Source organism: Myxine glutinosa, chromosome 10 (assembly GCF_964187855.1).
Source record: "Myxine glutinosa chromosome 10, kmMyxGlut1.1, whole genome shotgun sequence".
Taxonomy (NCBI): domain Eukaryota; kingdom Metazoa; phylum Chordata; class Myxini; order Myxiniformes; family Myxinidae; genus Myxine; species Myxine glutinosa.
The window spans coordinates 100,560,077-100,583,882 of NC_136270.1; the positions used below are offsets into that span (position 1 = coordinate 100,560,077).

At 43.9% G+C, this 23,806-nt stretch overlaps 1 protein-coding gene across 8 annotated transcripts in view; it reads left to right on the top strand.

Annotated features, from left to right (window-relative positions):
• Positions 1 to 23,806, top strand: part of LOC137433902 (late secretory pathway protein AVL9 homolog) — a 42,968-nt gene that overhangs the window by 3,285 nt on the left and 15,877 nt on the right. For 5 of the 8 annotated variants that reach the window (XM_068126378.2, XM_068126379.2, XM_078785936.1 and 2 more), the window contains exons 2-11: positions 1,421 to 1,522; positions 1,802 to 1,901; positions 3,026 to 3,111; positions 3,928 to 3,999; positions 5,358 to 5,447; positions 7,015 to 7,081; positions 9,836 to 9,876; positions 9,962 to 10,000; positions 10,178 to 10,247; positions 17,112 to 17,539. In XM_068126378.2, the coding sequence (XP_067982479.2) occupies positions 1,448 to 1,522; positions 1,802 to 1,901; positions 3,026 to 3,111; positions 3,928 to 3,999; positions 5,358 to 5,447; positions 7,015 to 7,081; positions 9,836 to 9,876; positions 9,962 to 10,000; positions 10,178 to 10,247; positions 17,112 to 17,539 (1,068 nt within the window). In that variant the 5' untranslated portion in view covers positions 1,421 to 1,447. Of the gene's footprint in view, positions 1 to 1,420; positions 1,523 to 1,801; positions 1,902 to 3,009; positions 3,112 to 3,341; positions 3,789 to 3,927; positions 4,000 to 5,357; positions 5,448 to 7,014; positions 7,082 to 9,835; positions 9,877 to 9,961; positions 10,001 to 10,177; positions 10,248 to 17,111; positions 17,540 to 23,806 lie in introns of those variants that run through there. The other 3 variants (XM_068126383.2, XM_068126381.2, XM_068126384.2) reach the window with 3 other exon arrangements.

Below are 23,806 nucleotides of genomic sequence, written 5' to 3' on the forward strand. Positions count from 1 at the left end.
CCTGAACAAGTTGGCAGTTGTTTGGAATCCTCTCCACTTGTAGATGATCTTCCGGACAGTCGAATGATTGATTTCAAATTGTTTGGAGATCTTTTTAAATCCCTTCCCAGACTCGTAGGCATCTATAACCTTCTTTCTGAAGGCCTCAGTGTGTGTTTTCTCTTTTGATCGAGGCATGGTGATGCCGCACACTTCAACAACAAAGAGCAAACCAAACTAAATGTCTGAGGTTTAAATAAGACAGGTTCCTCCAAGATCCTCTCTAATGATGTTCTAATCATTTGCACCTGAGCTGGTGCACCTGATTCTAATTTTAGGTATTTGAAGTTGTGATAAATGTAGGGGTGTACTTACTTTTTCCACATGCGAAATTTGCATTTATGTTTATTTAAATTATACAATTGACTACAAAATGTAAATGTTTCATGGTATTTGTTACATTACATCACCTTTATCTATCAATATTGTTGAAATGAAGATCAAATAGCTGTATGTTGAAATATGTTGAAAAAGTCAAAACTTTACATGGGGTGTACTTACTTTTTCATGTGACTGTACATGCATGCATACACACACCGGTCGGACAGACAAACGCTGTTACAGATGGCATTACCCTATGGGCTACGCCGTACATATAAGGCTGCAGAACCACCCACGTGACCAACGATGTCATCAATTTTAATTCTCAACCGATTTATCCCTAGATCACGCACAAGAAATTTCATACTGATCAGATCAAGCGTTCTACTTGTCGATGTATGACGTCATAATGAAGGGACCTATGACATCGTCATTGACATGTTATTCCCCATGGGGAGTACTTTACAATGAACCACCTTTCAATTTTGTTTCCATGGAGCAGTTTCAGAGGTATAGAGGTGCCGTTTTTCGGTTTTCCAAGATGCCACCCATATCCTGACCTGCAAAGTCATAATTATCACTAACATTCTTCAGGAGGAGGCCCTCCTGTGGTGAAAAATTTATCAATTGGACCAACAGTTGCAGAGAAAACAAATTTTAAAGGGAATAAACCCACAAAATGCCAGCAGAAGGGACATACATACATACATACATACATACATACATACATGCACTGTTCCAGACGGCATTGTCCTATGGACTACGCTGTAAAAATTATTTTAATCTGCATCTTTTTTGTCTAATTATTACCTCTATAAAGTACGTTGTAGTTTGTAGAACATGCTAAGATGGTTATCTCGATTCGAAATAATTTCCCAAGCGTTGAGGGCAGATGAGATGTAATCTACATAATGAGGTCCTTCTCCAGTCTGTAAGTTTGTCGATTCATTTACCCCGAAAGATCCCTCCGGATCACCATCGTCGTGAACCTGTAATGCGAAATGGATTAACATGATTCTTGGCCTTATTTGTGTTTTCTTTTATTATTTTCCCGTTGTAGTTGCATTGGCTCCTCGGTGAAACAGTAATGGACGTGCTCTGTACGGCCCGGCCAATTCTTCACATTGTACTCATCGGGTTCCACCACAAAAAGGGCAGCCAGGTTTGTGACACGTCCGCGGTTGCAGACCTCGAGCTCCTCCTTGAGAAAATGTGAGGTGCTATGATGCGGCTTTTTTATTCAATTTAAATTTTTCTTCAAGAGCAATCTTTTATTTAAAATTTCCTCAAGTGTGCTGCACTTTGTTGTTGCCATCATTTGATGGACCTTTCAGTAGTCTGACTGCATTGGCGGCGTTAGTCATTTGGAGGCCCCATGCTTAACACAAAATTTCCAATTTGGTGTCTGTAATTACCTTTTCTAAATGTGTCTGTGTTTCAGGTTGAGTTTGCTTATCCTCCTCTGCTACCGGCTCTGCCCCCAGAATGGCAAGCCTTGCCCCACCTCGCCCTACCTGATGGGGCCCACAACTATCAAGAAGGTAGCTGCCATGGAATTGGAGACTTTGTTTGAAAAAGAACAGGGGAAACAATTAATAAAACAACACAGACTTGGCAAAGGAAATAGGCCTTTTGAACTAGCTGCACTTTGCTTCATTTATATCCATATATAATTGTGTCCACAGCCAAAGATGACCCCGCAATGATTATCCCCATTCCCCAAGCTTTAAAAAAAAAAAAATTGTAATCTGCTGTCGGATACGCTATATCATCACAAAAGGTTGTACAGAAACTCACCAAACTTGGTAGATATGATCACCACATGGCAAGAAGAAACTACAGGGGTATAACTTTTGGCCCTGCCCCTTTGGGCGGTGTCAAAAAGTCAAATAGCAAACAAATGTAATTACGGGAATGTTTTTAAACATTTTATTAATGCAACTTTGTATACATGCAATAAACATTGGGGGATGCATGAATAAATGTGTAACAATTTTTCGGATTTGACCCCTGCTATGAAGCAGGGGTCAAATCCAAAAAGTTGTTACACATTTATTTACACAATTGCCCCAGGGGTTGGGGACTTAGGGCCACAGGGGTCGAAAAGGGGAAAGAATTAACTCAAACTTTGATATTGGGTCATTCCTGGTGGAACTTTTTGCCATCTTTACCTCCGCCACCGAAAGTGGACAGAGGTTATGTTTTCATCCCTGTCTTATATGTCTGTTTGTCTGTAAGGATATCTCTGTGATAAGGACAATACGATTAGATTTTGGTGAAGATCCGAATCTGGATACGAGATTTTGTTTAATTTTCTAAGTGATTCTTCACCATCGAAAGATGGGGCCAGAAATGATATATACCATGGTGTTTAATAAAGTTCTGGACGAGTTATGACTAATCTAGGTGGACAGGTTAGTTAATTGACAAGAACAAGCCGATTCGATTTTGGTTCAGATCCGAATGCAGATCCGGCCTATCAGTGGATACAAAACGTAAACGGTTCAGTCTGGCGAGGTATGTGCTCTACCAAGTGCCGTTCTAGTTCTTTGTGTATTACACTTAATGATCCAATCTGTCTATATTATAATGGTGTGCATGCATGTGTGGATGCACACTCTTACTGGTTACAATATGTTCAAATGGCAGTGTTTTCTCTGGACAGACTGCGTGTACTTTCATCTGCCTCCTCGTACTGGTCACAAGGGCACTGTTTTTGGCGTAGCCTGCTACCAGCAGATTGACACACAGGTACCGCCTGATCACACATGAACTTTGGTGACTGTGCGTGCAGAAAGTAAAAAGTGGACATGTGAATTCAACATGTACCTAAGCCATGTAACTCTTTGTTTTCTTTTTCTCTTTTGAGATCTTTTGTCAGTGTTTTTCATCGCTCCTTTAACCCTCGGATACAATTTCTCAAGATAACCCTTATAATGCAATCGGGGGTCTTTTATGGCCTCAGGCTATGTATAAGGCTCTCAGGCTCAGGCAAGCTTAAGGATGAGGCTCTCAGGCTATGTATGTATATGTATGTATGTATGTATATGTATATGGTCTGTATAACTATGTTATAAAAACGTATTTACGCAGGATCTTTCATGTATGCTTCAAAGAAAGGGTAATACATACTCCTGTATGTGTGTGTTTTTTCTTTCTTTCAGGATCGGGGGAATTTTTTTTTTTTTTACCGCATCGCATTGCCTGGCATGATTGTTTGTTTCACTGTAACTTTGTTATAAAAACGATTTTACACATGATCTTTCATATATGCTTCAAATGAAGGGTCGTACATATTCCTGTATGTGTGTTTTGGGTTTTTTTCATTTCAGGATTGGGGGATTTAAAAAAAAACAACCTTTAAATAGAGTTTTCTCATGTTGCATTTCACGTTCACTCGAACTGATCTCTACCTGAAGGATATAAATGTAAGATGCACTACTTGGAGTTCCAATAATATGAAACTTTCTTTTATTCTCATTTTTTTGGGGAGGAAGAAGGGAAGAGGGAGTCATTTTAGCCACTTTTATTAAGCTGTTCTTTTGACGTCTTCCTTTGACATTTCAGAAGTTGAAGGTGCGAGGGGCAGATATGACCAGGGGAACCGTGCAAAAGAGCATTGCTTTGCTCAGCTGTTTGGTAAGCTCGCACTCCACTTGCCTTGCCCAACCACAGGACTTATGAATCTTGCTCTCTTGTTGCCCTCAACCCTGCCTACACTCACCCCACCTTCACCCCTGTCCACACTGGCTCCAACCTTATGCCTGCCCCTCACTCCACTATCACCCCAGCTCCACTCTCACTAGCTCTCACTAGCTCCACTAGCTCCACTCTCACTGCTGCCTGCACTCACTCCTGCCTGAACTCACTCCACCCTCACCCCTGCCCGCACTAACGCCTCCCTCACCCATGCCCGCACTGGTTCCTCCTTAACTCCTTCCCATCCTCACCCCTGCCCACCCTCACTGGTTTCACCCTCACCCTTGCCCACACTTCACCCTCACCCTTGTCCTTGTCTGCACTGGCTACAACCTCATGCCTGCCCCTCACCTCACCCTACCCACCCTGGGTCCACCCACCCTCACTCCTGCCTGCACTCACTCCCCTCACCCCTTCCCACCCTCACTCCTGCCTGCACTCACTCCCCTCACCCCTTCCCACCCTCACTCCTGCCCACACTCACTCCACCCTCACCCCTGCCCGCACTAACTCCTCCCTCACCCATGCCCGCACTTTTTCCTCCTTCAACCCTGCCCACACTCACTCCACCCTCACCCCTGCACACACTAACTCCTCCCTCACCCATGCCCGCGCTTTTTCCTCCTTCACCCCTGCCCACACTCACTCCACCCTCACACCTGCCTTCACTGGCCCCTCCCTCACCCCAGACAAATTTACCAAAAAATTTGTAGCAGACAAAATTACGAAACCATTCCACACACTGACTCGAACAATCATGTGCAGAAAGAAATCCATTTTGAATATTACATGAGAAACACAGTCTTGTCATGGACTGCTTCTTTTTTTTTCTTTTTTGTTTGTTTAATCGCGCATGACATATCGCTTGAGTACTACAACATGTTCTACTCGGCATTAATTATATACCGTGAGGTGAAAGACGTTGTGTGCGAGCAAGTCTCAGGCGACACGACACTTGCTTGTGATTGAACCTGAGGCAACTCGGGTGAGATCCAGGTGTTGTTGAAGCAAATTGCTTGGCATTTATGCAGATGAATCCACCTCGTTGTGCTAATGTGCGGCTGACTTTACTGGCAGCCAACTTACTGGTTGAGATGATTGTAACTTTGAATATTTGTGACATTGTGCTTTAGCAGCCTACACAAAGGTGTGCACGCTCCATTTTTGTCATCTTTTGTTCATTGTGCTTCATTTTCAAGTGATGCGATGCGTATTTTGATTTTGATAATGTGAAAAAAAGGTGTATTATTGCATGTGTTGTTGGGCGATAGCCATATTTCTGTATTCGTCTCTTGCAGCCACTCTACGGGTTCCTACAGGCCAAGTTACAAATGATCACACAGGTGTTCTTCCAGGAAAAGGACTTCTCACACATGGACATGTTGAAGGTAAGCCAGTATTGATAATTCGTTAGGTTTGACTTCTCCAAAGTGTAATCTTAGTGTTACTCAGTTGTCCCTATCTGCACGATAACTTGAAAATGCTTCATCGTTGAAGCTAATATTTCGTGCCTTTTCTGCATCTAATAACGACACAAAACCGATGACATTTTTCACAAATCCTAAATGAGAAAGATCGCTTTTACCCACATTGCTCTGGGAAGTGATGTAACTTACCCCCAGTTCCATAGCTTTGCTTGGTTGAAGTCAAGTCCTGCGTTGTCCCATGTGCATGTGTTCCCTTGATTATCCCCACGCCGTTTGAAATAAATGGGCCAGTTGAGGAGGGGATGGCAGGTGGGGAAGGTGGGTGTTATAATTATCGGCTCTATCTGCCCATCACTCGCGCCATCTCCTCCTAAACGGTTGTGCAGAAATTCACCAAACTTGGTAGTTTTGATCAGCACATGGCAAGACTGTGCGAGAGCAGTTTCACTTTTGGTCCCGCCCCTTGGGGCGGGGTCGAAAGGTGAAGCAGCAAAAAATGCAATTACGTGTATTTGCAATCAACATTGAGGGGTGCATGAAATGTGTAACGAGTTATTGGATTTGACCCACGATTCATGCCCCAGGAGGTGGGGACTTAGGGTCACATGGGTCAAAACAGCAGATTTTTTGTATTTAACTCAAAATTTGATTATTGCGTCATTTCTGGTGGAACTTTTTGCCATCTTTCAAATTAATGTTAGGTGCGCCATCGACTTTGCTCTAGTTTGTGTTGCATCTCCTCCACGACACTTGGATAATGTCTCAACTGTCCAATTTATAGCTCACCTGGAACGTAGTTCTGGGGGGCTTATAGGATGGTGTGTCATCCGTCCGTCGGTCCATAAACACTTGCAACTTCTTCTCCGAAGCTGCTGATGGGATTGTTACCAAACTTGACATAAATTATATTTGGTATGTTGCAACTCACGTTTGTTCATGGCATAAAAACAATTGGGGTGTAAGGGAGTATGGGGTATAAGGGGGCCTACCGGGGTTGAAAGTTGGTCCAAGTTTTACTCCCCAAAATATGTATTTGCTTTTTCCTCTTAAACTACACACACAATTTCGATGCAACTTGACCATAACCTTAATCACCTGTAATGTACCGAAGTTTGTTCACGGCATTAAAAAAAATCTGCCCCTTTGTGGGTCTACTGAGGAGTTGCCCCCCAAAATAGGTATTTTTTTTGTTTGTTTGTTTAAAGTCTTATGATTATGTTAGTATGATGCTACATGTTTGCCCTGTGTTCTAGCAACCATTGAAATTGGTTTTAAATACCTTTAGTCAGTGTAGTATAGTTTATTCTACCAGGTGAGCGCCTCTATGTTTGTTTTTCCTCACACCATGTCTTAAATGACGTCACAAACAAACTGATATATTTAATTAATCTATATTTGTGTTTCCAAAACGAATTGTCCCACAAAGCTAAGATATTACACCGACCTACAAAGTGAAGGGTCTGAAATGCTGGAATTTCAGCGCAATTGTGGAGTCTATCAAAGTTCAATCTCGTGGCTTTTGTTTCAGGAGCTTTTTGAACAGCTGAATACATCTTTGGCTTTTACTCACCTGAACCCATCATTTATGTATGTAGGTGAGTAAACGCTCTTTAACGTTTGTTCTTTAGGTAATAAATCTAAACTTGCAGGAGAGTAACACAGGTAGTCTGATTTATAGGTGATTGGCCTATAAATTTTTTTTAAAATTGGACTTTCTTTAGGTAAGAGTGCCGTTAAAATGGAACACCGGAAGTTACAATTTTGAATATCTGTAAACATTGTATAGTTTGTCACAATGCAGGAACACTGGTTTATTTGGAGATATTAGCGAAGAACCTGTCCGTTACCAGAATTCAGGATGGGTTAACTTTCACAGAATTACGGAGGGGCTAATTCGACTGGAATTACAGACTGGGTAATCCTCCAGAATTCAGGATGTATAGGTTAATCCACCCAGAATTGTCATATTTTATTACGACTTTTAATACGCCATCCCACCGAGAGTGGCGCTATGCCGTACACATTTACATAGAGAGAAATGGGATCTTCCTCCTCCCTCTCCAACCCTGACCCCTGGGACTATGGATTATTTTACCCCCTTTATTTTACCTGTGCACCCCACAACTACAAGCAGCAGTTTTCAACTCATTCTGTCCAGTGGTTCAGGGTTGCATCAAAGACGTAACTGCAAAGTGTCGGATACACATCATAAATGCTCAACGTCTCCCACGGAGCATAAGGTACATGATGTGGAGAGAATCTCAATCCCAATGATGTCAACTTGCTCTATGCCCTATCTGCTTCTTTGAATGACCAGATCCTTATTACAAACTCAATAGTGGGGTTTATCCCGTATTCCCCTTGCTCCCCCACCTCTCGCAGCTCGACTATCTCCACCCAGAAGTGCACCCTGTTCCTATATGTCGTACATCCCCTTTTCCTTTTTACACGATGCACACTTTTCTTTTTCCTTTTTGTCCCCCCGTCGCACAGCGGAGCGAAAGGGGGACTATGGTTTTCCCCTCCGTCCGTGTGTCCGTCCGTCCGTCCGTCCATGTGTGCGTGCGTGTGGGCGTGCGTGCGTAAGCAAAGGACCGCATTCGAATTTGGTGTGTGGGTGCAACCCACGTCAACATCCAAGATGGCCGCCACCATGTATGTCTGATGCCATGGGTGTCTGAACCTTGAGAGCTGAATATCTTGAAAAATAAGCGAAGTACCAACTTCTAATCTGGTGTGTGGGTGTGTCTAGGCATAAGGAAGAACGCTATTGAAAATTGGGTCGCCACGTCAAAATCCAAGATGGCCACCGCCATGTATGTCTGAACCTTGTGAGATGAATATCTTGAAAAATAAGCGAAGTACCAACTTCTAATTTGGTGTGTGGGTGTATCTCGGCATAAGGAAGAACGCTATTGAAAATTGGGTCGCCACGTCAAAATCCAAGACGGCCGCCACCATATATATGTCTGAACCTTGTGAGATGAATATCTTGAAAAATAAGCGAAGTACCAACTTCTAATTTGGTGTGTGGGTGTATCTCGGCATAAGGAAGAACGCCATTGAAAATTGGGTCGCCACGTCAAAATCCAAGACGGCCGCCACCATATATATGTCTGAACCTTGTGAGCGAAATATCTTGAAAAATAAGCGAAGTACCAACTTCTAATCTGGTGTGGGTGTATCTAGGCACAAGCAAGAACGCTGTTTAAAATTGGGTCGCCACGTCAAAATCCAAGATGGCCGCCGCCATGTATGTCTGAACATTGTGAGATGAATATCTTGAAAAATAAGCGAAGTACCAACTTCTAATCTGGTGTGTGGCTGTATCTAGGCACAAGCAAGAACGCTGTTTAAAATTGGGTCGCCACGTCAAAATCCAAAATGGCCACCGCCGTGTATGTCTGAACCTTGTGAGATGAATATCTTGAAAAATAAGCGAAGTACCAACTTCTAATCTGGTGTTTGGGTGTATCTAGGCACAAGGAAGAACGCTATTGAAAATTGGGTCGCCACGTCAAAATCCAAGATGGCCGCCGCCATGTATGTCTGAACATTGTGAGATGAATATCTTGAAAAATAAGCGAAGTACCAACTTCTAATCTGGTGTGCGGGTGTATCTAGGCACAAGCAAGAACGCTGTTTAAAATTGGGTCGCCACGTCAAAATCCGAGATGGCCGCCGCCATGTATGTCTGAACCTTGTGAGATGAATATCTTGAAAAATAAGCGAAGTACCAACTTCTAATCTGGTGTTTGGGTGTATCTAGACACAAGGAAGAACACTGTTGAAAATTGGGTCGCCACGTCAAAATCCAAGATGGCCGCCGCCATGTATGTCTGAACCTTGTGAGCGAAATATCATATCATGGGATGTTTTCTGCGTCTTCCACTTTGTCAACTCACATCACTTTACCGACGGGGGACCTAGGCGTAACGCTTGTTTTAACTTCATCTGAACCTTTGTTTGTTTGTCCCGTTTCAAATCTTTGAGCCGTTCGTTTTCTAGGTTCCATACGTCCTAGAGAGCTGAAATTTGGCCCACGGTCCTCTTTTCTGGTACATTTTCATCTTATCAAATTTTAATAAAAATAAAAATACGTCTAAAAGTTTAAAAATAAAAGTGTGTAGCCCTAAGACATGTTTTTTTCGTTTACTTGTCTCTTCTTCCTCGTACCTGTGTCCCAACCCTTGCCTATCACTTAAAACTTGTTTTTCTCAACTCGCCTCCTATATTCCTTGCCTTTGTAATGCAAATATAGACCCTCAACCATTGATTTATGAATCGCTGTGTGAAGCTTTGTAAAATATACGACGTTAACTGCACACATGTGCACCGTGTCCTTGTAGGACTGTCTGCCAGAAAGCTGCTGCTGCACTTCGGGCATATGGTGAGTTCACCATCTTTTGGTGTGTACTTGTTACATGTAACTGGTGCTTTTCTGGTATTCTTACAATTGACCGTTTGCACTGCAGACTCTTATGCTCTTTAAATTGGTGCTGCTGGAAAAAAGGGTGAGTCTTGGTGTCACATGACATGGAAGAATTTTTTTTTTCTCTTTTACTGTTGTGTGTGTGTGTGTGTGTGTGTGTGTGTGTGTGTGTGTGTGTGTGTGTGTGTGTGTGTGTGTGTGTGTGTGTGTGTGTGTGTGTATTTCATGCCTAACACCAGGGTGCATTTGTGCCGTACAGGTGCTGTTCTTTCTGACTCCAGTGCACAGTTTGGTTGGGACTATAATGGCTCTGCTGTCATTATTTCCAGGTATTTTACTTGATTTACTCGGTTTACTTTCATTATATCAAAGAATCTTGCCCATCCAAACCTGGCTAAACAGCAATAGTATGATGTACAGGTCGAATATTTAATTATCGTTTCATGATCTTCACTCTATTATACTGTCCTAGAAATCGTGCAGTTGTTAAATGTTATTTCTTGTCGTACCTTTGTGATGTATGATGACCCTTTTGGCAGTTCACCTGATTCGTCTCACGTTATCAGTCCTCTGCCAATTGTAGGCTTGTTTATATGCTTGGTACATCACTTCATCACAACTAGAAACATTTACCATAAACAGGGTGTAAGGTTGATGACAGTAATAGCATAGCGGAATGGAGTGGGTACGCATGAGACATGGACACTGGTCGGCAGGGTTGGTGTTTGGATACGTACACTAGTCTCGTGGAGGACAGCTGGAACACAGAACGGATCAGGATGTATCAGAATAAAAAGAACAGTAGCAATAGGTGGGGAAGGGGAGGGAGGGAACACAAAAACAGCAAGGTTGAGGGACAAAATGGAGGGAGACTTGGAGAAATAAGGTAGGAAGGCAAAGAGGGCTATAAGGCATGAACAACATTGATACAGTTCAGAAATCTCAATCATTACGGTTTTTTACATCAATTTTCATTCAGGTTTTTATTTCACAGTTTACAGTTATGGAAGTTACTATTTTCAAATGCTAGATATTGATTGAGGTTTTTGGGGGATTTGTTATGGACATGTTTATGGTTTTTATGTAAATTTTCATTTACGGACACTTTCCAACGGTTCTGTGATTTCTCCTGGTGTATCAGCTTCGATGTCCGTCGGCACGCCAAATTTCAGCTTTCTATGACACCTGAAAGGTACCAAACACGTATATATATATTGTTACGGTTTTCCGCCGCCCTTCCTGCCCTTACCAAGGGGAGATTAAGCCCCTTGTTCTTTTTGGGTCGGCGCAACCGAGAGACTTGAAACGCCCCTCCCGGGCAAACGCAAGGTAGGGTTTCGGGACAATTCTCGCACGTACCTAAATACCTGCGCCGCCGCGGAAGCGGGGAATCAAGTCTCGCACGAGCCACGCGTAATTTGGGTACACCGAGCGGATTGCGTACCACGCAATGGTATTGGAACCCGATTAGAGCGGTTCTATTCGTACCACGCTTAGTCAATGATGGAAAAGACGAGACGGTCGAATAAAGGAAGAACACGATTTAATTATTATTGACACAATGTACAATGATTCGGTAGAAGTACAGAGACACAGAGCAGTCTTAATCAGTCTTATGTAAATTCCCAGACACGGGCCCGATCACACTCACAGAGGGGAAATGAAGGCAGGATGATGTTCACGTGCTGCCTTGGTCGTCCAGGAACGGCCCCGCCCGGCGTGGCTCTCCCCGGTCACAGCACGTCCCGCGATGAAGGCAAGCAGGTGGTGGAAGGGATCCTTGCAGCGCGTCTCTCGAACAACGGGCACAGCAGGCAGGCGGGAGGGAAATGTACGCGTCTCTTGCCGGCTTGGCGGTTTTCCACAGCGCGTTTAGTTACCGGCGCGCTATCACTCGCGTAACCCAATAGAGGCTCGGCCTCAAGCTTAACCGAGCGTCCAATTTGGTAAGAGCACTTATAGCTGGGTTCATGCGCGTCTTCTCTCAGAACTCGTAACTTGCTCACACTCAACTCTCACAGAACTCTGAACTTGTTCAAGCGCCTCCCTCCACAGAACTACTCAAGCTCAACACCCAGCGCATGCCCTTCTCACAACTTGCAACTCATCAAGCTCATCACCCATCTCATAACTACTCGAGCTCATCACCACGCAGAACTGCACTCACAGAACCACTTTGACTCTCACAAGCGCTTCTCCCATAACTCGTTCACTTGTCAAGCGCCCCTCCCATAACTGGGGTGGGGGCTTCGTGCAACGGGTTATATTGCCAACCCCCTTAGCCCTCTCGAATGTTCTAACCACGCCTTGTGACACAGTGCCGCAGCCACTCCCTTCGAGCCCTGATTGGCGGCTCGCGCTTACTGTCAGCTTCTCCTCCACCCTCCTTCGGTCTTGCCTCGATTTACCAGGCCTGCCTCGTGTTAATTTGCGCCAAAAGTCAAAAGCGGCATGAGGCGGCATAAGGCAATAAAAGCGGCATAAGGCAAGAAAGGACCTAACTCTCATTTTTCTACTCAATGCAAAACTAACACAGGAAAAGGACTATGCTTACACATACTAAGAAATAACTGAACTATCGCGAGGCTATGTGTTGTAGTGTGACTAACTATGAGGGGGAAAATTAACCTTTATTGTACAAACTCAAAACCACAACAATATATTATGTAAATTACTAAAAAAAAAATTGTTCCGTAATTTTTGAATCGCTTCATTTTGGGGTTAAGCAATCTGTGTCTCTTTGAGGAATCAGCTCGTTCTGATATAACTGTGGGGAGGGTGATGTGGATAAGAGGTGTCGAGTTAATTTTTTTTAATAGCGCATTCAATTCCTGTTTCCCAAACGGCCCGTTACTGGATTTTCTCACAGGTGGTGTCCACAGTGCGGTCATTCTTGTTTTAATGCAGATTGTAGGCTCGTGGAGGAGCTAGAACACAGACCATAGAACGATCAGAACACAACGGAACAAAACGAACGACAGAAGGCGCTAAAGAGCTTCATTATATCATTAAAGCCACCAGTTTTATCTAAATGCACATTATAAGTCACACAACACGTTTAAATATTATTTAAATACCTTTACATATCAATATCACTTAACATGTTTACAAAGAGGGTGAGGCGGACTGATTCAGGAGCGTCGGTCATGTGACTCGCTCCTTGAGTGGTGCGTGGATTTGAATTTGGTGTGCGCGTCATGCAGACCTCCAGCGTCACCCGGGCAATATTGAACCACCCTCAGTTTAGACTTCGAGGGGAATTTTGGTATTGAAAAAGTGACATCGGAAACCGAGCAAGGGCAAGATGACGTCTAGTTCAGAGTTTGGGGACTCTACAGGTGACCAGCAAGCCCGATGCATGTCTTCATTATTTTACATTCCAAAGATGTGTTGAGGAAAGGTGGCAGCCACTTGCACAGGCAGGGCAAAACCAATAACAAAAGCACCTTCAAAGGCAACATTCATTCGCCTAGTTTAGAGCTTTTAGAACTTTTAGAACAGTCTAGGCAAGATTTGGAAATCTGCGCTTCCAATCGAGCTGAAACGAAACTTCTTTAGAGCAGCTGTTGAATCGGTTCTTGTATATGGGGCAATTACATGGACCTTGACATCGTCACTAGAAAAGGCCCTGGATGGTGCATACACTCGCATGCTCAGAGCAGCCCTTAACATCTCATGGAAAGAGCACCCTACAAAATATGAATTGTATGCAAAAATCCCACCAATCAGTGTAACCATACGTCAACGCAGATTAAGATTTGCTGGGCACTGCTGGAGAAACAAAGATGAGCTCGCAAGCGATGTTTTACTTTGGTTACCAACTCACGGCAAATAGGCACCAGGGAGGCCTGCGAAAACATATATATAGATCAGCTTACAAATGATACTGGGTGTCTGGTTAACGAACTACCTAATGCCATGAGTGACAGAGATGAATGGAAGAAACGTGTCATGGAATGCCGAGCCAGCTCGACGCAGTAAGTAAGTAAGTAAGAACTTTCGGGTGTTAGGGGTGTTTGTGCTTTGAGAAACAATGAAATAAAATCAACTTGCTTGTGCTAATCTGTACAATGTGTGAACTTTGAGAGAACATGATTTTATAGCCATAACACGAATCCTCTCCTGCTTGAATACCATTGCTCTTTAACTAATTAAATAATAAAAAATAAATAATTAATTCCCTTCATTATGTTTCGCTTTATTATAATTCAAGCTTTGTTGGCTTCTCTTATCTTTAAAGTCAATTGGTCGCAAACACAAGTGCACCAAATGATAAACCCCTGCAAACCCCTCTGTTTATTGACGTATTACATGTTGGTTGTCAAAAATATTCAAATAGCAAACACCAATGACTAATCGTTAATGAAAAAATATCAGCAAAAAATAGGAGAGGGCCATGGGGTCACTGAAGCCTGGTTATTTTTGCATGCCTGTGCAAACGCTGTAATTGGGTTAGTGAATGTAGATGAGTGTCAATAAGAGTGAGACAAGGGCCACCACCTTGAATATCTTGAGTTATTGAACTGTTGCCATCACCTTGAATATCTTGAGTTATTGAACTGTTGTCACCACCTTGAATATTGTTACGCAACCGCGATAAACACCACAGTTGCGGATGGCCGATTGCGAGGCTTTACACTCCCGAGGCGAAAACTCAATGGCGGATTCCAAATCAACACAAAGTTAAACGCGCGGAATGGCGGACACAGCAAGCTCCGCAGCCTTATCTATCTATAATTCCAGTAATCTCTGTGTGTGTGTGTGTGTGTGTGTGTGTGTGTGTCTGTGTGTGTGTGTTTGTTTGTTTGTCTGTGACCGCTGTTTCTCGACAACCACGGGTCCGATATACTTGAAACTTGCCAGGTATATTGCTGGGGACCCGAGGATGTGCCTTTTCAAGGTTTGAAATTAATCGGACAAGTAGTTACCGAGCTATGTCCAAAAAACGATTCAACCAATCAGAGAGCAGCGAGCTATCACGTGTGCCGAACAGACTCTGCCTCGGACGGCACATTTGAGAGCGTATTCATTTATTTCACGTTGGCAAACTATGTTGGCGTTAAACTATGTTTTAAAACTAATTAAAACTAATTTGCGATTCATCGTAACTGCGATTTGCGACCTTCCGGACAGTGAAGACTTCACTTCCGGCAGCCAATCACAGAACGCGTTGTTGCGAGCCGAGCCGAGCGCGTGCGCCATTACGGTTCGTAATTCGATTTCTTCCGGAGAAAATAATAATTTCTCGATTTCTTATGCGCATTATTTCTCCCTGAGCGAAGGGCGGAAGCGAAGAGCGTTGTTTTTTTTGTTTACGGGCGTACGGGCGTACGGGCGGGGTAGAGCGTACGGGTAGCGTTTTTTTTTTTTTTTGGCAAGGAACGGGCACCCACGTACGGGCATGCCCTAGTCTATTAAAATGAAACACCCAGGAAACTGCGTTCAGATATATACAGAAAATAATACAAGGATTTATTAATGAAAAGTAAAGACAGTGAAAAAGCCCGCGCCGGTAATAACTCTAATCAGAAGCCTAAATTGGGATCCCACACACAAGAGATATCAAACACGATACGAGGGAGATTATGAATTACAAAAGAAACACGTCACGTCGTGTACAGTGTACGTGGAGCCCGGGCTTATCTGTCTCTGTCGTCTTCTTGTAACACGGCCGCGCTCAGCCGCCACCAGGCCTTCTCCAAGCTCCGATCCTCTCGCCGCCCACGAGGTCGGTGCACCAATCTCCAAGGCACCCAACGCAGGCCAGCGGCTTCACCCAAGATCGATCCCCACACGAAGCACGAAAAGACAGGAACGGGGAGAACGCAGGTTTGACTGCACGTCTCGTCCCTCCAACTCGCTCCGGGACTGGTCTCAACTCAACTCCTCCGGCTCAACTGAAGTGAACTCTCTGCGGGAGTGCTGGCAGCCAACTCTTCTGCAGAACTCTTCTCAACTGCTGCGCAACTAAAAGCATGAACCACAAGAGACCAAAAGCTGCACTGCCAGACGCCAGAGAGGCAAGAGAACAAGAAAAAAAAGCCAAGAGAGCGTTCGGCGCTCCCTTAAATAACCTCGCTGGTGACGTCACGTTCCTTGGTGCGCCACCCAATCAGTGCCCTCCACCGAATCACAGGCCTGTAGTGTTATGATAGCGCGTGGCACTCGAGGCCCAGCGGAGGTGTAGCTGGCTGCGGCCATCATCGGCGGTGTCCTAGCCTGGTTTCCTGTCCGTTTGTTCCGAAGTCATTGTCAGGGAAAGGAATTATTTAATGTTGCGCTAAGGACCGAACTAATGTTTATGTGGTTTGGAGTGCCATAATGGACAGAGGTTTGACTACTAGGTGAAACTCACAGGGGCGTTACCTTTAATCCCTCACTATTTAACACCCGAATCTCCAGGTAGATCCACAATCATACATATTACCCCGACAAACGCCTAAACATCAAGAACTTATTACATGTAGAGTCCCTGTCACGACAGTCGAATACCTACCTATCAGATCTACCTCGCTCTAGATGTTGCTCTACCAAAATTCATAACAATATCTTTCTTGAGTTATTGAACTGTTGCCTTGCCATCACCTTGAATATCTTTCTTGAGTTATTGAACTGTTGTCACCACCTTGAATATCTTGAGTTATTGAAATGTTGTCACCACCTTGAATAGCTTGAGTTATTGAACTGTTGGCACCACCTTGAATATCTTGAGTTATTGAACTGTTGCCATCACCTTGAATATCTTGAGTTATTGAACTGTTGTCACCACCTTGAATATCTTTCTTGAGTTATTGAACTGTTGTCACCACCTTGAATATCTTGAGTTATTGAACTGTTGCCTTGCCATCACCTTGAATATCTTTCTTGAGTTATTGAACTGTTGTCACCACCTTGAATAGCTTGAGTTATTGAACTGTTGTCACCACCTTGAATATCTTTCTTGAGTTATTGAACTGTTGTCACCACCTTGAATATCTTGAGTTATTGAACTGTTGCCATCACCTTGAATATCTTGAGTTATTGAACTGTTGTTACCACCTTGAATATCTTGAGGAATGAGCAAAATATGATTCCACAGGTGGGGGAAAATAGGAACAATGACTGACTTTGTTGCTCTTAAGATCCTGTTAATTGATGAAATGCCCAATGCAAACCTAGTTTGGAATGTATTTCAGTTGCTGCTCTGTCTGCAGGTATGATTGAGCATGGCTTGGAGGAGTGCATGACCTTCAGGCCTCACGGAGAGTCTATGGATGAGGTCCCTGTTTCTCTTCATTCTTGGGATCCAGGGCTCAGTTCTCATCAGACTGCAGTGCAAAAACTGCTGCCCCACACCCACTCTATGGATCCTTATGATATTTCGTACCACATATCCTCCATGGCTGATGGGTCAGACCAAGACAGTCAGATTGCAAGTCTTCCGCCACGTTCTGCACAACTACATGCGCGAGTGATGAAGGGCGCAGACCGGATAGATATTGCCGGTCTGGCAGTGGGTGGCTTTCCTGTTGTCGTGCAACCGTTTGCCGATTTTGAAGATGACCAGGAGCGTTTGGCCAGCAATCCTCTTTCGGGTTTAAAGGAAGATGTTTACGGCATGCCATTGGCCATTTTCACCAAGGTGGGGCCACCCGGCGCGGACATGTACATTCAAAGAGTTTGAATGTAATTAGTAATCTCTGCATTTGCAACAACACGGATATGGATTGTTTAGCTATTTTGCATTTGATAGGTAATTGTAAAGTGGTTAAAAAAATTAGCGGCATGGTAACGTGGAATCGTATCAGAAATTGGGGAAATGGTCACATTCAAGCAGCTCAGGCAGAGCCTACTTTACAAAATGAATGATCTGATATGCACACATTGAAAAAAAGTTCCCTAATAAGACTTCTAACAGTTGGTGGATTTATACTTTTTGGCTCCGAATTTGGTTGTGTTTTGATTGAACAAAAAGTTTTAAAATGTTTCATTATTTAATATGAAAAAATTAATCTTGCCTGTAGCTCAGCAGAAAGGGGGGCATATTTAGAGGCAATTTCCTGCCTTGTGTACGCCTGTCAGATGATGAAATAATGTCATGAAACATCATATTGCTAATTAGTCCGGCAGCTAAGCTAAATATAGCATAACAATTGTGCATTTTGTGAGGAAAGCACCAAATTTGGCACACTAGTAGACTATCATATTATGAAAAGATCTGGATATTGGGCCATCTCAGATTCAGAGATTTGATTTTTGCAAGATTTGCAGATTTTGCAGATTTGCAAGCTGAGATTGCAACGCCAGGGACGGCCGACTCCTTCCTGCGAGCTGCCCATGTCACCCGCACAAGAAGAGCTCATCAAATCACTGCAGCGGCACTGCACATCCTGCAACACCGTGCGTATGAACGCCACTGTATGACATATGCTGATGATGCCGAAGACCTGCCTGAGTTTGAAGACTGGTGTCACCAGAGAGGAGAAGACATTCCCAACTTTCAGTACTGGGCAACTGTGCTGGAACTAGAGATGTTGGTACTGGTCTACGTGCGTTCTCTGCGGCAGGCTTCATTCACGATGTACCTTGATGCCCTGACGGAACTGGTCCCATGGTTCCATGCCTTAGACCACACACACTATGCCAGGTGGGTCCCTGTTCACCTGAGGGACATGGTTGCACTCCCAATGAAGCACCCAGATGTAGCCAGAGAATTCAGGGCTGGCAACTTCACTGTACAGAAGACGAAGAAGGTGTTCTCTTCGATCCCAATCGACCAGGCGCATGAACAGAATAACGCCTGCATAAAAGGAGATGGTGGAGCAGTCGGCCTCACTGACAACCCAAGTGCCCTGCGGCGTTGGATGATTGCCGGGCCAGAAGTTGCCAGGGCCATAGAAGAGTTCCAAGATGGCCATCAACACTGGGGGAGGCGAGAGGACACACGTCATCACGACCAGACACTATAGTCTAGTAGGAAGACTAGGTCCCCCTGCACCCCCCGGAGATATACTTCTAATCAGTGTTTCTAGATTGGAAAAAATGTGTAGAAAATGACTAGCTATGGCCCCAAGCTGAAAAAATGTCCCACATACCATTTTTATGCAAATTACTGCTGCCATTATCAAAAAAAGACTAGGTCCCCCTGCACCCCCCGGAGATATACTTCTAATCAGTGTTTCTAGATTGGAAAAAATGTGTAGAAAATGACTAGCTATGGCCCCAAGCTGAAAAAATGTCCCACATACCATTTTTATGCAAATTACTGCTGCCATTATCAAAAAAACGATTTTTGACATATCTCAGCCAATATTGCAGATAATTGAAAAATGAAGGTGTCTAGACCCATGTTTTGAAGGGCATAGATCATGATAGAACTATTCATAACATGATTACATGTGTCTATGGTATACTAGTATGCTAATTAGTGCTTTATTTACAAAATAATCACAGTTTTACGAAATAATAGACTCATATTAAGGTCCGTCTACACAGACGTTAACACAAAGTTTTATTTTTCTAAATACCCTGTGAAATTCACCGAATGCCCTGTGAAACCTGGGATTCTTCTCCAGCTTTTTCAAGGGCCCGACTTTTCCCTTCCCTTTGAAGGCACTGGTGCAGTCTTCTCCGCTGAACACATAGTACCCCAGGAGAGTGGCACAGTAGTCCTCTCCCAGGGATTCTGCCAGCTCAGAGACGTTGACAAGTTGGCGATGCTTCCCTGACCCTGTATCCAGGTACACCGTCAGCTTGATGTTGTGGGCATGGTGGAGCAGGATCAGGAGGATGTCTGTGTCCGGTGTTCTGACTACAGCGTTCTTGTATCCGATGGTAGCAGCATGATGGAGGTACAGAACCACCCTGGTATCAGTCTCTTCCTGGTTGCTGTAGATCGTGGGGAGTTCACGTACCTCGACCTGAAACACAAAAAGGCACCGCATTTCAATCACCAGTCACTGCCAGTTTCAGTATATCTCCGGGGGGTGCAGGGGGACCTAGTCTTTTTTTGATAATGGCAGCAGTAATTTGCATAAAAATGGTATGTGGGACATTTTTTCAGCTTGGGGCCATAGCTAGTCATTTTCTACACATTTTTTCCAATCTAGAAACACTGATTAGAAGTATATCTCCGGGGGGTGCAGGGGGACCTAGTCTTTTTTTGATAATGGCAGCAGTAATTTGCATAAAAATGGTATGTGGGACATTTTTTCAGCTTGGGGCCATAGCTAGTCATTTTCTACACATTTTTTCCAATCTAGAAACACTGATTAGAAGTATATCTCCGGGGGGTGCAGGCGGACCTAGTCTTTTTTTGATAATGGCAGCAGTAATTTGCATAAAAATGGTATGTGGGACATTTTTTCAGCTTGGGGCCATAGCTAGTCATTTTCTACACATTTTTTCCAATCTAGAAACACTGATTAGAAGTATATCTCCGGGGGGTGCAGGTGGACCTAGTCTTTTTTTGATAATGGCAGCAGTAATTTGCATAAAAATGGTATGTGGGACATTTTTTCAGCTTGGGGCCATAGCTAGTCATTTTCTACACATTTTTTCCAATCTAGAAACACTGATTAGAAGTATATCTCCGGGGGGTGCAGGGGGACCTAGTCTTCCTACTAGACTACTAAGTGTGCAGACCTCTTTCGCCAAGGATGTCCGCGCCCTTGTCAGCGCTATAGAAGAGCTTGGCAACCCCTTTGAGGAAGAGAGCATGGATCTGGTTGTCCTTGACACAAAGGAAATTGCAGGTCCTGCTGCAGTTGAGACTGTCAGGAATGTGAAGAAGATTGGCCAAGAGCAGTTCCAGGCTTTCACCAGAGAATGCCTGGTGGAAAGGACCAAGCCAATTGATGATGCAATTCGTCGGAACAAGCTGAAGGTGTCATTTTGGAATATGGCTGCCACAGCCATCAGGGGCTGAATTTGAGATGGCCCAATATCCAAATCTGTTCATAATAGGATAGTCTACTAGTGTGCCAAATTTGGTGCTTTCCTCACAAAATGCACAATTGTTATGCTAAGTTGCCCCACTAAATCTCAAGGCCCAACTCTCCAACAAGTCTCCTTTCTCAAAGCCTTGGTGGTGCCTGGTCATGTCCATGTCTGGCGTATGCACCTCTTCTTCCTCACTTACCTCGATCGGACTCACCTTGTACTCCGCTCGAGCTAAGGCAGAATGTCTCAACTCGGTGTTTGCCCACAAAATCTCATGTGCCCAACGCATCATTCTCTGTCCCTCGTACCTGGTTTTGTGTCGTTCACACCCAAGACGGTAGAGAAACTTCTGTCTAGCCTCGACTTCATTGGCAATGGACACAGTTGTCATCATTGTCTATGTTCTCGATTCTTTCTGTGCTGCATCAGTAGCGATGAAGGATTCCTCCTTCATCTGCTTTTTTTCAACTGGTCCTTCTCCTTTGACCACCTCCCATCCTTGTGGAAGTCTGCCAACATCGCTCCCATTGACAACAAGGGTGCTATACAGATCCTATCAAGCATTGGCTAGTAAGTGGAATCCATCATCGCTACTGATGTCATGTCTTTCCTCTTACCAACTGCCTCATTTCTTACCATCAGTTTGGATTCCATGTCATTCACTCAATTAGAATATTCTGTTGCTTCTTTCTCAGCAATGGCCAGCCAACTTACATTTCAAATAAGAGGTCAGGACATTTTTCCTGGGCACAACTCGGGCAAGCGACACAGTCTGGCAGCCTACACTAGTTGTTGCATTTGCTGCATGTGGCCTATATAGGCCTCCTTTATCCCTGGCATTCTGACTTCTTCCACTGGTGCAGTTAACTCGTTCCTATCAAGGGAACCCTTCCCTCTCCCAAATTGAAGCTGGAACGCCACACACAGTGTCTTGGGCCCAGGTCTTGTTCCTCCTCAACATAAATGACCCCTCCGACGCTCTGGAAAGCCTCTTTCTTTTTGCACATGACATTGTATCATTCCTCTATCCCACTGAGAGGCAGATAGTGGCTGCGTCACTTTTTATGCCTCCGTCGCCAGAAGCATTATGTTTTTAGGTTGTCAGTCCATCCGTCCGTCCACGATAGGTTTTCGTAATCAGCTGAAGACTGGTTATTCTCCATCATTCCAGATCATTCCTTGTTAAATCAAACGTACTCAGCCTTACTAGGCTTTTTTCTGTAGCTCAATGGAGTAATGTTCTCCCCTGTGGGCTGGCAGCCCAGCATCATATCTGTCTCTCATAGATTCTGAGGATTCTAAATCTCTCAAAATGATTGGAATCTCCTAAGATGACGCTGAATCACAAGGACTGCTGCTGTTACTTCGCAGACAGGTTGTTGGCCAATTTTTACCTCTCCGTCTTCCAATCCTCCTCCCCAGTTCCTTCAGAGTGCACACTTTTCTCCAGAAACCCCATCATGGTTAAACTCCTAACATCCAGGCTTTCTGCCAATCTACTCCTTTGCTCCTCTTTACCTCCACCACCAAAGGTGGGTGGAGATTATGTTTTCACCTCTGTCTGTTTGTTACTTGCAAAATCTGTCGGACCCCTCTATTCGCGGATTCCGCGGATTCGCTCACGGGTGATCAAATGTGACCTGTTTTTCTATTCGCCGAAAAGTGTCCCACAAAGTCATGGTTCTTTTTCTATTGGTGGCCGTGTTCCACGAATTTGCGGGTTTTTTTTTTCTTATTTGCAACCGTGTTCCGTAAATTCGCGGTTTTCCAGAGGCACAAAAAAAATGTTCATGAGCCGTTAGCTTCACAAACGGTATTTATAAAACCTTCAGTGATTATCGACATTCGTGGGATTTGCCCCACTATTCGCTGATTTTGCCTCGCCATTCGTGGATTTTGCCTCTCTTTTCGCGGTTTGGTCCTCTATTCACAGATTTTCCTGACTTGGGAACCTATCCCCCCTTTTTTCATTGAAACAATGCCCCACTATTCACGGGTTTTGCTATTCCCGGATTTTCCAGGAACGTATCTCCCACAAATAGCGGGGTCCGAGGGTATATTGGTTGGTCTTGTGCGTTATTCTGTCTGTATGTCAATTGCCTACAAGTCGCAATTCTTAACTGATTGCCATGAAACTTTACCAAGTTGTAGAGGCAGTCTCAACTGAGAAGCCTATTTATTTTGAGGTCAAATGTCATCTTGAGGTCGAATTTCTAAAATCGTCATTTTTCATCGGATTGACTTGAAAGTTGAACAGGATTTGCATATCGAGTTACTGAATTGGGAAAGCAACGATTTCTAATGTCAAAAGGTCAACTCAAGGTCAAACTTCTAAAATCATCAAGTTTAATCTGAAAAAAATAATTGATTTTCATCCGATTGACCCGAGCATTGATCAAGATCGTTAATTGTAATCTTAATGAAATGGACAAGTTGATGTATCTATGGCAACTTTTTTGGGGGGGGGGGGAGGTGTTGTATTTTGCAAGTGTCATGCACGACGCCTTGTTTGTTTGTGAACAGGATATCTAAAAAGGTTGTGGATGGATTTGGCCGAAATTTGCTGGAGAGGTTGGGTTATGTCACACGGATGAAATGATTAGATTTTATTGAAGATCAGGATCTGGATCTGAGAATTTTTAAGTGATTCTTCACCATTGAGTGATGGGCTAAAACTCAAATAGAGCAGGATATCTCAAAAAGTTAAGGACGGATTCGGACGAAACTTGGTGGACAGGTTGGGTGTGTGACAAGGCCGAATCGATTCGATTTTGGGGAAGATCTAAATCTGGATACGAAAAGTTTTTAAATCCCCAAGTGATTCTTCACCATTCAGAGATAGGGTCAAAAACGATATATACGAGTAGCATATTTCAAAAAATTGTGGACGACATGTGACAAAACTGGGTGGATGAGTTGGTTAGGCGACAAGAACAAGCTATTACATTTTGGTTCAGATCCGAATACA